The 15445-nt window shown below is 36.3% G+C and overlaps 1 protein-coding gene across 1 annotated transcript in view; it reads right to left on the bottom strand.

Annotated features, from left to right (window-relative positions):
• SMCHD1 (structural maintenance of chromosomes flexible hinge domain containing 1) overlaps nucleotides 1-15445 on the bottom strand; it is a 69544-nt gene that overhangs the window by 26385 nt on the left and 27714 nt on the right. Inside the window, exons 18-27 of the mRNA XM_042030433.1 lie at nucleotides 14787-14864; nucleotides 14590-14709; nucleotides 9076-9220; nucleotides 8755-8851; nucleotides 6463-6535; nucleotides 4707-4846; nucleotides 3591-3725; nucleotides 2546-2773; nucleotides 1740-1888; nucleotides 928-1016 (exon numbers count right to left, since the gene is read on the bottom strand). Coding sequence (XP_041886367.1) covers nucleotides 928-1016; nucleotides 1740-1888; nucleotides 2546-2773; nucleotides 3591-3725; nucleotides 4707-4846; nucleotides 6463-6535; nucleotides 8755-8851; nucleotides 9076-9220; nucleotides 14590-14709; nucleotides 14787-14864 — 1254 coding nt within the window. The remainder of the gene's footprint in view (nucleotides 1-927; nucleotides 1017-1739; nucleotides 1889-2545; nucleotides 2774-3590; nucleotides 3726-4706; nucleotides 4847-6462; nucleotides 6536-8754; nucleotides 8852-9075; nucleotides 9221-14589; nucleotides 14710-14786; nucleotides 14865-15445) is intronic.

The following is a 15445-nucleotide window of genomic DNA, read 5'->3' as shown; positions in this document are numbered from 1 at the left end:
GTCACCTGGTTCAAACCTCCTGCTCAAGTAGGGCGACCTTGAGCCAGTTGCAGACAGGCAGCCTCAGGGTATCCCCAAGGAGGGGGACTCCACAAACTCTGGGCAATCTGTGCCAGTGCTTGGTCACCCTCACAGTGAAAAAGTGTTTCCTGATGTTCAGGGGGAACATTCTGTGTTTCAGTTGGTGTCCATTGCCTCTATTTACTGTCTCTGAACACACATAGGAAAAGCCTGGCTCCAACTTCTTTACATTCTCTTCAGGTTTTTATATACATTGATAAAAACCCCCAACCTTGTGGGTATAAACCAAATGTATCTATATCCCGTATTTGTGCTTCCCACTTTTTTGAATAAAAAGATTTTTTCTTACCCAAAAGTTAAAAAAAAATCTTAAAACTGAAAGCTGTTTTTCAACCTCTTAGTTTGTTCAGTCACACACAAGTTTTTAATGTCCCAAAATACTATAAGAATTTTTAATTTTTCACTATGTCATGTGGCAACTCCATACAGAAACCAAAGGAGAATGAGAAGACTGATGCCTAACATGCCTTCCTCTTAGGTTAAAGCAACCATTAAAATGTGTCACTTTGAAGTCCATGCCTTAGCAATAGTCTGAATGGTCTTATGGCCTTTCAGATTTCAGAATACATGAACTAAACAAAAATTTATTTGAATTCATTTGAACTCAGCGTGATGAATGACCCGATGTACAAAGTACAAGACAAATCTTATCAGAGAGTAACTCCAGAATTGTAAAATGGCAATTCAGAAGTCTGATCATCTTTCTGTGAATGACAATGTAAACCTGGTTTTTATATTAAAGTAGTTGAAGGTAATTTACTCTTGATGACATTGGTAAACATAAAAGTCTTAAACTGACAAGAAAAAGAAATATATCATAGAAAAAAATGAAGAATATGCACTCACCAATTTCACTCTGCAGTTCTTCACCCATCTGCAGTGTGTTTGATCCTTTTAGTTTACATTTAATGTGTTTGGGTTCATCAGGAACTGGTCTGAGTTGGCACATGAAAACTGACTTAGTTCTCTCATCAAGGTAAACATAACATAATAGCAGGCATGGCAAATATCTTAAAGAATCTTAATGCTTGGTCATGTAATATATTTTATTTTCCTACTGCAGACCTGTGAAATGACTAATTGCTGCAAATTTACCCTGGCATCAGAGTGCTGTGAATTAATTAGTTCATTTCAACCTATTAAAAACACATGAAATACACTAAAGTAATTTAGATTAATCTTAATAAATTTAATAAAAATACAAGTCTTAATAAGAGTGATAAACAGGTAATTTCACAGTTCAATTTATAGCCTGTCAGTTTTGACTGAGAAACCAGATGAGAACTAACTTTGCAGTGATATTTCCTTCTCCTCAGTCACCTAACTCTTCAGTAAAACTAGTTATTCTGTAAGCTGATGTTTACTGCAAGTTTACAAAACCAGCAATAATCTTCTTCATTCTATGTATACTTACACAAGTGATTACAGAGCTGGATGCAAACATACCACAATGGAGTCTTTCACATAAGTAACGTTCTCATGTAATAAATTTACACAAACTCTCCCCACCTCCCAAGCTTACATTCTCCTGTTAATTTGCCAACCACTTTCATTATTTCAGCTTCTGTAGAAAGACTTCTGTTTTACCCTGAAGTAATGAGATCTACAATTCTGTGCCAATAACATAATTAATAACAAAATATTTCAAATGAACAAACCTGACTGTGAATGCACTCTCCAAAGACACGTGCTCATCAAGGTAAGTAATTAGACAGTAACGTACATCTTTTACTGAGGTCGGTACTTTTACATCAGGTAATAATCCCTGCATCAACAGCTCTCTGTCAATTTTGGGTGTCCAGTTAACCTAAAATTATCATTTTATAAATTAATCAAAAGCTGAATTATAAATGATTAGCTACATAATACATCTTCTAGCCATTTAAAATATGCTGATATAACATACAGGCAATAGCAGCTTTAAATGGAAAGCCTGTGCATTTCCCAGCCGTAACCAATGCTACCTGCTGAAATACAGCCAATTATTTGAAAAAAAACCCCAAGCACATCAAAACATACATTAGCTTTCCCTCACTGAACTTAAGTTAGGAAAAATACAAGTGTGATATATTTGGTGACTCTCTCTGTTTGTCTTAGGCTCCACATAAATACACAGACAGGGATAAGATAGGCAAGCAAGCCTTCATAAGGAACATGCCTACTCAGAGTTCCTAAATACAGGGAAGGCCACAGATCTGAGGAATCGTAACTACGTCGTAATTATTTTATGTGTTTAGGAGAAGCACTGGAAATACTAACCTGCTTTTCACAATACTACCCTGAAGCATAACTTAGTATTTAATGAATAAAAATATTTTAAAAAATAATTAAGAGTTAAGTTTCCATGTTTATTAGTACAGTTTTGAGGAATATTATTTCATAGCCTGACATTTATGGATTTTTAAGGGTATCAGCTTTGTGTCGCTCCCCCACATTATGCTGCTGTTTACTCCAAAGTACTTGCCTTGATTTTTTCTGCAGCAGCTGCAGTTATGGCAATTTCCCTTTCTGCTTCATCATACATCTGAAATATAAGTTTGTTCATGACATGGCCAGCAACACAAGTGATTTCATCCTGATGTTTAATCTGAAGAGCTTTTTGTCCGTTCATACTTAAGACCTGTAGTCTTGCAACATGACTGCTAGGAAGAAGCTTTATGATCTTTTCTACTGGTGGCACATCTTTGCAATTCTATACACGGGTGAAAAGAAAAGACATATAATTAAGATATTAAATTTAGATATGCATACACATAACTCCATAATAGCCTACAGCTCTACTCAGAATTACCAGGTATGACCAGGTGTCCAAACATGAGATCAGCTTGACTTTCAAAAGCAAATCAAAAAGATATGCCAGTACACTTACAACTTTAAAGAGATACTAGAATTGATGGTAGCTATTATGATTTTTTTCTATTCCAGAAGTAGTAGGTTATAAAATTTACAAAATGCTTTCTAAGAGTAACCCTAAGTATCCTTTCATATAATCCACCTTGCCATATTAGTACTTATTTCCACATTTTTCCAGGGTAAAACACATACAGGCCTTATTTTCTCCAGCAGTATGACTCTCCTGACTACCAGGGAACTGGAATGTTCAATAGTATTAAAAAAAAAATTCATACTTCATGAGCTTTGAAACTGAAATGCTACAAAAAACTATTGATTGCCATACTGATTCTTACACTAAATGTTTATGCAATGAGGGCAATTTGCCAAAACAATCCAGGAATTAAAAAGGAGAAGAAAAATCCCAGGAAACATGCATATTTCTGAAACACCTCAGGGATTTAAGAAATAGAGTAAGAGGTGAAGAAAAATGGAAAAAAACTCTTTGCCTTATGATTTTCTAGAGATGAACAAACGTAGCCATCTGATTTTGAAGTTTATGATACCTAAACCAGTAACTTTTGGGGGCTAAGCTTATTCATAACGGATGCTAGCAAGACAGGACAATAAGCTGCTTTCAATCTTTTGTTCATCCAAACATTCCAAACAATACTCACAAGTACTTCAATCCTTGCTTTCAGCATCTGGTCTTTCTTGATATTCTGTACATGTATAACTGGACCAGTTAAAATGTTTGTTCCTCCATTACTGCAGTCCACAGAATACACAGGAAGGTCTGAAGCACCTAAAAACTGTTTAAAATGTAAAATTAAACAGCAAATTTCTTTTACAGAACTACTATGATTATTCCAGAAATTATTATTTGTACAAGTCCAAACATATATATAATTATATATAGGAAAAATTAATATATTTCAGTTTTCCAACAACTGTAAGATCAACACCTGTATTTTTCTGCAGGTGGTAAGAGATGTGTGGGAGAAAGGAGTAAGTTACAGAAATAAAATAAACTATCTATTAGCTTGCTTTATTAACACACATTAATTAGACTCTTCTGCCATTACGCAATAAATTCAATTAACTTGTGAAGTAAACTTCCTTTTCATTAATTTACTAAACATCACACATTAAAGAAATTTAAACATCAAGTTCAACACATCATCATATCACTGCAGACCCAGTCTACATGAAGAGAGTGTACACAAAGTACAAATGGAATGCAGACTTTTGCAGTGGGAAAACATTTTTACATATCCTTGCTGGATTTCACTAGAATTGGAAAAGTCACTTTCTTGAGTCAAAAAAGAGGGCCAAAAGGGGAAGTTTTTTTACTTCCTAAAGTCAGAGTAAGATATGCATTTCCTTCTGAGCTTATATTAGTGCTTATGATAATAGTCTGATCTAATACTATTTTCAGGCACTAGACTCGAATTTTCAACTTAAAAAATATAAAAAGTAAGCTGTATGAAGTTATTTTTCTGAATAAATTTTAGCATTGTATATGATAAATACGGCGTAAAATACCTTAAAATTGAACCAAAATACCCTCACATAATTTTCTCTTCCATTTCTAAGGCCAGGTTCCACTGATTCTAAAACTTACTGAATGGCTCATAATAGATGAGAGGTAAGAGAGTCACAGTTATGGATAGCAAGCTGTAGAAACTTCAAAAGCATTGCTAAAGATACTAAATTCTACAGATTCCAAACAAGATTCTTTAATAATAAGCATGAATCAAAATCCTCATGGCACGCAATGAAATGCAGTTTACCTTACAATGAACAATCAGCTCTGGCTGTGCTGTTATATTTCCTGATTCATCCAGTACTTCAACCTGAAAGGGAAAAGCTGTACCATTTTCAATCTTCAGAATTTCTGAATCTGGTTTTACTTTCAACTGACGAGGAGGGCCTGTGAAAAAATGCACAATTGGAGAACAATAGTTATATTTTAGATAACTTGTGAGACACTGAATTTCAATTTTTGCTGTCTCAAAGAGTTTTTAAAGCCAAGCTACCAAGATGTTTGTGATAACAAATAATTTCAAACAATTCAGGTGTATTGGTTTGTACTGAAAAGTTTCTGTCCTTCAATACGTATCATCTGCCAATGTTTTGAATTAATTTAGTAGAGAACAGTTAGACAAACATGATGAAATTCAGAATGTACAAGGTGTAAACACATGATATAGTTCTGTTTACATATTACATGGATTCACATTCATCAAAAAGAAACTGAACTTTCTTCTGACATGTTAAACCCAAAAATATTAATATTGAGATATCCAATTAATTGCCAAAGCTATCACAGCTACAATCTGCACGCAGAGAAATGCAAAAGAAAATTTTGTTGTCATTACTTGGATAATGAAGTGAAGCTATTCAAGTGAGTCTATCCCCTGGAACACAATGATTTTAAGAGTTTTTAAAAAGAGATTAAGTAATAGATTACTATTAAAAGACAGGCTCTGAAGGAACAAAGATGGCAATTTTTCAGAAGCATCCTTTATGCATGATTTATTAAAACTTCTATTTCAAACTCACTGGTTGAAGAATGAGACTGAAATAGCTTTTATAACTACTTTGTCAAAAAAGAGCTTTCAAGGCCAAGGATATAACTCAAGTGAGAAGAAAGAGGTAGTGAAGGATCTTTACATTGTCAAAATCACTATGAAGGATGAAGCTGCCTTTAGACCAAGGTAAATAACAGTAACACACAACACAGTCTGTCTCAAGTCCAGTAATTTTGCTGTTTTCTACATAAAACCTTAACTCCTCAAAAGAATAATGGACTACACTGTGCATTGTTGGTCTTACAAAATAGCACACAATTTCTCTGCAAAATGAGATGGGCAAGACTGATGTTTTGTAATCTGGGAGGCTAATTTAAAAATTTAGCCACACTACCTTATATCCCAAAACCAGAAGAAGCCAGGTAACACGGGATAACAGATCTCATGTAAGGGAGTCCTCAAAATCAAGACATCCACAAAACATAAAAGTCTGGTAAGAGCCGTATCCTTACAGACCTCTATGATCCTCTCCTGCATTATGATACATTCAACAATGTAACATTAAAATTTCAGACATAATTCAATTGCCAAAGCATCCCCCTTTGCTGGGGTAAGAAACTGAATGAGCACGTACTCATTCACAAAATCTTTTCTGCAGGGAGAACAGGTCAATGCAGATTATAAATCTCAATGCTAAAGAAAAATGAGAAGATAAGAAATTCATTCATTCAGAGGTATTTGATAAGAAAAAGATTTAAAGTAATTAAAAGAGGAAAATGCATCTCAAATAAGCAGACAAAAATCCCAGCTCCTGGAATAGTAGATAAAATTGGGCTGTGAGCACAATGATATTCCTGCCAAGAATGACATGCTCCTGGCTTTATTTCCTTCCTAGTCATCACTTGGATCCTTTTTTATGCCTCACTAAATATTTTACTTTCTTGAGAGAAGCTTTCATTAATAGTGTCAGAATAATATTTAAGAGAATTTCACTAAATATTTTAGGGATACTTACCAGGCTGCAATCTTATTTTAATGACTTGTGTATCTTCTTTTAAACCAGGAAGAGTAATCTTCAGATTAAAATTCTAATGAAAAGAATATTTTAAATATTAACTTAAACAAAACCATATAATAGTCTCACATAAACATGTCAATTTGTACATATGTTAATTTCAGAAGTTCCTAGAAATTTTCTTGCACTGCTACAAAAAAACAAAAATTTTTTTCCCCCTGTACTGAAATCTGTCTTTTCCATGTTATTATAACCAGAGACATTCAATTCAGGATTTGTATGTTAAACTACATGGTTCTGAAACCATGAAAAGCAGCTATCATAACTTGTGGTTTCCTGCTTAGAAGCTGTTTTAATAGGGAAAAATATAGCAGTTCAAAAGAAAAGTAGTTTTAAAGAAAGGGTCTGCAAGTTCTGTGTTTGTTGTTCCTCAGCAAGGCACCACTACCACTGTCCATCTCACCTTTGATTGAGGATTTAATAAAAATAACTCCTGTAAACTGCATCACTAAAACCAATTTTTGTATTAAAATGAGAGAATGAAGAATAATAATAAGAAAGTAACACCCCTTCTTTTTTAATTATTATGGTATGATGATTACCAAACATCAGTTCCTTAAATGATTCTTGGTCTTTCCCCTCACCAAATTTATCTCTTGCTAAAGTCTGGCACTTTTGCTCCTCTACACTTTACTTCTCATAATCCACTCCATCTTACGGCATTATTCTTGCCCTTCACCTTAAATTCTGAACATTGCCTACAAAATTTACTACACTGAAATTAATTAATTTAATTTTCAATAAGCAGGTATATGCTCTTTCTCCTATTTAGACATCCTTCTACCAGCAACAGTATTCACTATTTTTTAAGCAATAATATCAACAGTGTAATTGGGGTAACTCAGCTCCTAGCTTTATCTTTACTATGCTAGACTACAAGACTAAATGAAGGGATATGGACCTGGCTAAAATACTGTGTAAATATGCCATATAAATAATGTTTAAATTATTTTTAAAAAACCTTTAAGTCTATATTTATCAGAAGCATTAAGACCTGTTTTATGAAAGAAATACCTTTAACATGTAATGTATGTTTCGGTTTTTACAGTAAAGCAGCAGCTTGACAAGGTGCTGAGAATCCATCAGTAACAGGCTAGATTTGGATAACATACTCACTACTGAAGTGCAACCAGAATAGCGGAAACATTTAAAGAAGCTCAAGCAGACACCCTGCATATTAGCTATTACTACTCATCATCTCAACTAAGAATGGAAGATTTCAGTGCTCCCTATCATCTTTCAATGCAGAAGTCACCGGGATAATTTGGCTTATACAGGAACCCAGCATGCCAAGAATATTTCTCTGCCTGCTTTTAAGGGTTCTTACCCCCCTGAACAACATTGTTTTAGCCTCCAACCTTGGAAAAAATTACCAACGATCAGACAAGAACTAGAAAATACAGTGGTGTGAATTAGGTGATAGACTACTATGTAAGATTGTCACAGGGTGAAAAATTTAGAGGTTTTGGGCTTCTCTTTGTAGTAAATAGATAAGAGTAAAAAATATCAAAATGGAGGATTGTTGTTGTTCTCTAAACCTTCTTCTACTACTCCATGTTCTGCAGTAAAAGTAGTTTGGAATGATTGGATAGAGAATTCCGCAGTTCCTGCCCATGTTACTGAATAATTGGTAGGAAAGTGAAAATAATATATGTTTTTAGTAACTACTGGTTAAAATATCTTTAAAAGGCTGTGTAAATCTTGATAGAGAGCCTTCACTCCTGCTTTTCTGTGCTCTATGCTGTACCTGGGTCACGCTAGTGGCTCTGTTCCTCTGATAAGACTTAATAAACAACTATCTGGAAGCATTGAAACTCAAGGAAAAGTCTCGGTTTATCTCTGAAACTCCTTGCAAGGACTATAAGAAAATTATCTCCCATCAGGAGGGACTTGATTTATGGCACAGTTCAGGGTCAGGCTTAAACCAATCTCAGCACCAGTTCAAACTAAGACAGCTGATTTGGTGTGCTGGGTGCACTCTACCACATACTCATGTTTTGCTCAGCACTTCCAGTTCCATCAGCTGAAAAGAGTGCAGGTATGGGAAATATAAATTGCTCCACGTAGAGCTCTAAGAGATAATTTGGAAATATCCCAAGAAATACCTGTAGTCACTAATGTACACCAAACTTAGCCAACACTACGTGACAAGTCATTTTACACAAAACTTATTTTCTCTGTATCTTTTTTTTTTTTTAATATGTTACTTCAAGTTTAAATTTATTAGCCTACCTTGCCTTGGCAACTATTTATACAGCCTTTAGCAGTAACACCCTTAATGATACACTTTGTTGCCACAGGTATGTCTTCATGCTTCAATGTTAATCCACTAGAAAAATATATAGAAACATAAGAGAATTTAGAAACACAGAGTTTTAACAGACAAGATATTTTCAGATACTCTTATGAAAATAAAAGCAAAAATGTCAGTTAATTTATGTGAGAAATTCCCAGTATATCATTCAGATAAATCCTAAAGAATTATTATATTATTGTCACGTGAAGAAAGGGCAATAAAAAAAAAAAAAAAAAAAAGAGAGATGGCTGTATTACCTAGCTTCCAGAATTGGTCTAAGGCGAGTTGTCAAGTGCGTTGGATGACCAAATTCATCCTGCAGTTCCAAAGGAATATTAAAAGGTACTCCAATTCGAAAAGGAAGCTCCAAAAGACCCACCAAAAATTTCTGTGGTTTGCCCTCTAAGAGAAAAGAATAATACATTTTTAGAAAGAATTATGTGTGTTCATTGGCTTTTTCTTGATTAAGGCTGCGATTAAGTCAAGTAGTTTTCAGATGCAAAGTAAACAGGTTGTTCAGAATACAGTTATAACCAAAGTTATGGTTTATTGGATTGTTCTTTTTTTTAACTTACACTAAAATAAAAACAATAGTTAAAATATAACAGCAGTAGACTACAGTATAAGAAACATAACAGGATAGTCAAAATTCCCAAAGTATTCACAACACCAATACAGCACCTGAAAGTGAACAATTCTGTGTGGACAGCTTTTCTTAAACATTTAATTGCTTTAATTCTGGTAAAATAAACCATTCATGCAACTAAAAATTTTTGTTCTACAACTACCCCAAATTTGAGAGATAAAAATATGGGATGACGAGTATTAGAAAAAGAAATGTGAGTGTATCTATCCTGTGAAACCTGGCCCCACTAGACTGCCTCAAATTAGGCACTAACAAACAAGACCAAACAGCGGCCACAAGTGGGAGCATGTAAATCGAGAATCGTATTTTGTGGAATTAGACTGTCTTGACCAAGTGGCCTTTGAAAAAAGCAATGCCCTGCTGAGCTAAATGGTAAATAAATATCCTACCAAACAATTTCAAACTCAAATTAACAACTGCTTTCAACACCTAGGGGTGTCATTATCAGGGAGCTTCCTTTGCACAAGACATGACAGATACCTTATATTGGCCAAAATTAGTTACTGGTTATAACAAGAAAAAGACCCCAACTTTACAATGTCTACAACTTTATTTATCATTATAAGTGAATGCTAAAACTGTAAAATGATTTGAGAAAGTAACAATAAAGTAACTCCCGCAATATTAAAGTAAGCAACTACTAAAAGAACATGTCTGAACTAAAACCACAAACCTTGTAGTCTGACTTAGGAAGCTCAGTTTTAACCAGCATTTATGACAATTTTTTAGCTTATCAAGAGGTATAAACACTCAGCAACAACCCGCTGTTAGTGAAATAGAATAATTTGTTACTCAGCCAAAAATGCTTTTTCAGTGTAGACTGTTCTTTTCTGGATTTTTAGAATCAACATACATAAAAAGTAACACAAATATCAATATTTTGGAATAATAAGCATGAAGCTTTATGGCTGCCTCTGAGACAACACAAAACTATTGCAAAAATAAAAACTTGAAATATTTACCTTAAAAAACTGGCAGTGTTAAAAATGTTGAACTATCTTCTGATTAAATACAAAAGCAGCAATAGATAGCTAAAGTTGATTTTGGTATCCCTTGAGTTAGAAGTACCAAAATATTAGCTAAATAGATTTTTCAAAGTTTTATTCCTTTCCAAGGAGATTTGTTTATTTCAATTGTTATAGCTAAAGGAATTTTTAATTGAATGCTGCCATACTGGGGGAAGCCACACTACTACTGAAAAGATTCTCTTTTCACTTTGATAAAGAGATAAAAGAGCAGACAAGGCTCATTTTTGTTCAGAAAATGAGATTTTTTCTTTTCTTTTCTTGCAAGTTCACAGAAATATCTTGAGCCTTCAATGGCATGTTTTCAGACATATGTTCAAATAGCTACTCTTTTCAAGTAATGCCAAACATTTTTTTCCTGTGTTATCATACAAGAATACCTCTTTCTACTCTGCCAATAAGCAGCTTTTAGAAGAATATGCTACATACAAAGAACTCTTTTCTGCCTCAAGAATTTGCATTTAAAGCCTGTCATTTTGTGAAAGAAACAGAAGGCTACAGAAAACACTGATTTTTTTTTTCTTGATCTTCTGAAAATAGATGTTAGCTGTATCTCCCAAAATTGTGACAAAAATATGCATTTTAACATTAAATGCAAAGAAATTAGAGGGTTTTTTTACTTTCCTTCTTCCTGTCCCCCTTGTAGATAAAGTTCACAGAATGGCTGAGTTCAGAAGGGTTTTCTGGAGGTTATTTTATCCAATGTCCCTGGCCCAAGTGGGGCCACCTAGAGTCAGTTGCCCAGGAACGTATTTAGACAACTTTTTACTATCCCCAAGAAAGGAAACTCCACAACTTCTCAGGCAACTTGTGCCAGCACTGGGTCACCTTAATAGTGAAGAAAAACCTGTTTCCTGATGTTTGGAGAGAACCTCCTGTGTTTCAGTGTGTGCCCATTGCCTCTGGTCCTGTCAACTGAGCACCACTGGAAAGAGCCTGGCTCCACCTTCTTTACACTCCCTTCAGTTGTTTACAGACATTGATAAGATCCCCATGAGTATTCTCTTCTCCAGGCAGAACAGTCACTGATCCCACAGACTTTCTTCAGGTAAGAAATCATGGAATCATAGAATGGTTTTATTTTGGAAGGGACCGTAAAGATTATCCAGTTCCAACCCCCCCTGCCATGGACAGGGACACCTTCCACTAGACCAGGTTGCTCAGAGCTGCATCGAGCCTGTCCTTGGACACTTCCAGGGATGGGGCATCCACAATTTCTCAGGGCAAATTGTTCCAGTGCCTCACCACCCTCCAGTCCCTTCATCATCTTCATGGCCCCTGGACTCTCTCCAGTATGTCCATGTCTCTGTGTCATAATATAATGTGTCCAGTTCTGGGCACAGTACTCCAGGGGTGGCCTCACCAACTCTGAGTGGAGAGAGAGTATTACCTCCCTCAGCCTGCTTCTAATGCAGCCCAAGAGGCTGTTGCTGCTTGTTGCAGTGAGGACACATTGTTGGTTCGTGTTCACCTGCTGCCCACCAGGACACCCAGGTCCTTTCCTGCAAAGCTGCTTTCCAGACACTTGGGTGGCAACTTGGGGGTTGTCCTTCTGCAAATGCAGGACTTTGCCCTTCATGTTGAATTTCATAAGGTTCCCGAGAGCCAACTTTGGCAGCCTGTTGAGGTACCTCAAGAGGTGTCAAATTCTCAAGTGTATCAGCCACTCTTCCCAGTTTTGTGTTATCAGCAAACTTGCTGAAGGTACATTCTGTCTCATCATCCAGATCATGAATGAAGATATAAAGCACAATCAAACCCTGTACTGACCCATGGGGTAACCACTACTTACTGTCCTCCAACTAGACTTAGAGCCACAGATCATCACTCTCCGGGCTCAGCTGTTCTGCTATTTGTTAATTCACCTCAGTCTGTTCATCCAGCTCAACCTTCATCAGCTTCTCTGTGAGGATCTTATGGGATCTTACTGATGAGAATCTTGCTGAAGTCTAGGTAGACAACATCTACTAAGCTAGTCCTTTCATCATAGAAGGCAAATTCACGCTAACTACTCCTGATGATCTTCTTGCCCTTCATGTACCCGGAAATGGTTTTCAGGACTAGCTGTTCCATCATCTTCCCATGGATTGAGATGAAACTGACTGGCCTGTAGCTCTCTGTGTCCTCTTTGCGCTTTTTGTAGATGGGAGTGATGGTTTCCTCAAAACATCAGGCAGCTCTCTCAATTGCCATGATTATTCAATTAGCATGAGTGGCCTCATAAGGATGTCAGCCAGCTCTCTGCTTCATGAGTGCATCCCATCATGGCCCATGGATTTATATATCACCAGTTTGCTTAGGTATTCCCGGGCCTGATCATCTTCCACCAAGGGTGTATCTTTCTTGCCCCAGACCTTCCACCAGTATTTGGGGCCTGGGATTCCTGAGGTCTGTCTTACTAGTAAATATTAAGGCAAAGACTATTTCAATATCTCAGCCTTTTCCACATCCTGTGTTCCCTGCCCCATTCAGCAGTGGGCCCATGTTTATTTCAGCCATCCTTTTGTCACCCATATATTTAAAGATACCCACCTTGTTGGCTTTGATATATCACTTGCCAGTGATTCCACTTTCAATTCCAACTGGACTTTGGCTTTCCCAACCCCATGCCTCTGTGCTTGGATAGCGTCTCTGTATTCCTCCCTGGTTACCTGTTCCTATTTCCACCTTCTGTATACTTCTTTGTGTTGAGTTTTGGCAGTAGCTCCTTGTTCATCCATGCAGGCCCCCAGGTATTTTTGTCTGACTTCCTATTCAGTGGGATGAACCAGACTTGAGCTTGGAGGTGACCCGTGAATACTAACAAGCTTGCTTGTGCCCCCTGTCTGTACAGGGCCTCTTTCCATAGAACTCTACCAGGCAGATCTTTGAAGAGGCCAAAGTCTTCCAAAGACCAGGTCATGAGCTTCCTTTTTGCTCTTCTTCTCCAGCCTTTCTGGATTCCTCTGCCCGTCAGGACTACCTCCCAAGGGACTCTGTCAATCATTCACCTAAACAGGCCAAATTCTGCCCTTGGTACATCCAAGGTGGCAGTTCTGCTAACCATTCTCCTTCCTTCTTCACTAACAGTAAACAGAGTAAACTACCATTTTGTGATCGACATGCTCGAGACAGCCTCCGACCAGCCACCAGTACTTCTCTGCTCACAAACAGAAAGTCCGATGGGGCTCCTTCCCTAGCTGGCTCCCTCACCAGTTGTGTCAGCAAGTTCTGTTCCACACACTCCAAGAACCTCCTAGACCATTTCCTCTCTGCTGTGTTGTATTTCCAGCAGACATCTGGTACGGTGAAGTCCCCCACAAGAACAAGGACTAGTGATTGTGACGCTTCTCCCAGCTGCTTATGTATTTAATCTGCCTCTGCATCCTGGTTGGGTGGTCTGTAACAGACTCCCACCAAAGTATCTGTCTTGTTGGCCTTCCCAGCTCTCTTAGCCACAAACACTCAACATTAATTGTCACCATCATCAAGCTCCAGAAAGCCTAAACACCCCTGGGCTATCCTACCACCTCTCCTTCCATGCCGATCCTTTCTTAAGTGAGTATTCTAGTAAGCATTGTGGTAAGTATTTTATGATGATTAATCCAAAGAGACATATCCATTACAACCAAATGAGAATTTAGCTTTGCATAGGGTTCTTCCTTAATTAATTAAAAAAATACTTCAATCTCAACATATTTATTTTAAATGTATAACCTGTTTCTTAATGAGTTTCTGTGGTTTATGCATGAAAGTTGGGCTAATGAATACTCGTTTTATGAAAGAATATTTGTGTCAATGGCATGAGGAAAGAGGGTGATTCTAATGAAGTGTAAGTTTATTTTTTTAAGTACATTTGGGAAAGTTCACATCAGGGAGCTTTAGATTCCATCAAAACTTTATTTTTTCTGTAAAACTTCCTGCTGCAGAGCCAACACATTACATGTGAGATCAAAACCTACTACAAAAAACATGTTTCCTGGAAATGCTTCAAATTTGACGTGCAAATACTACTTTTCAGTGATGAAAATCACCTCTCAACTAGAACATGACAAATTTTGATATACTATGAATCAAACAGAAACACTAGAAATAGGAGAAAGTAAGATTGGAATTCTTACCTACAATAGTAAATTTAAATACTTTAGATGGTAGAGGCCTTCCTGCATAAGTGTCTGCATTACTTTCATTCAATACTACTTGCAGTTTCAAGGAGTAGTTACCAAGTTTCTGAAGATTTTCTAAACAGAAATAAAAGTACAATTAGATAGAAAAAAAAATTATACACAGACTGAAGATACTGAATATGCAAACTTACCCATTTTTTTAAACCAGTACGGCCACTTGCCTCCATGCTGACTGATATGGGAAATTATTTCTTTATTCTCAGTAGGTGCTGCAAAACAAACACTCAGCTACATGTATTTAAATTTTACACTGTAATTCTTAACTTTTTCAAGCATTGGTATTACTATTATGAAGTATCACTATCGTTTCTGGATCTAATAAACATCAATTTAGCTTCACAACTAAACACATTGATCACAGCTAAAAAAATGAGTTCCCTGTCTAATCCCATTTTAATTAAAAATTGCTAGCCTCAAGTACATTGCACTGAAAGTAGAAGGTTTGTAAAGCTGAATTTTATTAACTCTTTTGTTGTATGTTCCCTATTAAGTATGAACACTCAGCACTCCGTGCTGGCAATGGATCAACTTTACAAACGACTGCAGCAAAATTGTTTAAATGGAAGCAATGGTAAAAATGTGCAGTTGACAGAACATATAACTAAGATAAAAGAACATTCCTGTTTTGCTCCCAATTGTTTTATCTGTCTTCATAAACCTCTTCAGAATTAAAACACATACAAAAACAGAACAACTGAAACTCTGAGGCAGTTTTACTGACTGGTTCTCTAACCTAAGATAAATACAGAAGTAAGATTTATTATTGGAAGTGTCAAGAGGCATTAATACT

The sequence above is a fragment of the Corvus kubaryi genome, unplaced genomic scaffold (genome assembly GCF_017639235.1).
Source record: "Corvus kubaryi isolate FWS band 111438036 unplaced genomic scaffold, C.kubaryi_AGA036_p1.0 132, whole genome shotgun sequence".
In the NCBI taxonomy this organism is placed as follows: domain Eukaryota; kingdom Metazoa; phylum Chordata; class Aves; order Passeriformes; family Corvidae; genus Corvus; species Corvus kubaryi.
Note: the sequence above shows the minus strand (reverse complement) of the source record. Positions and strands in the feature narration are given on the sequence as shown.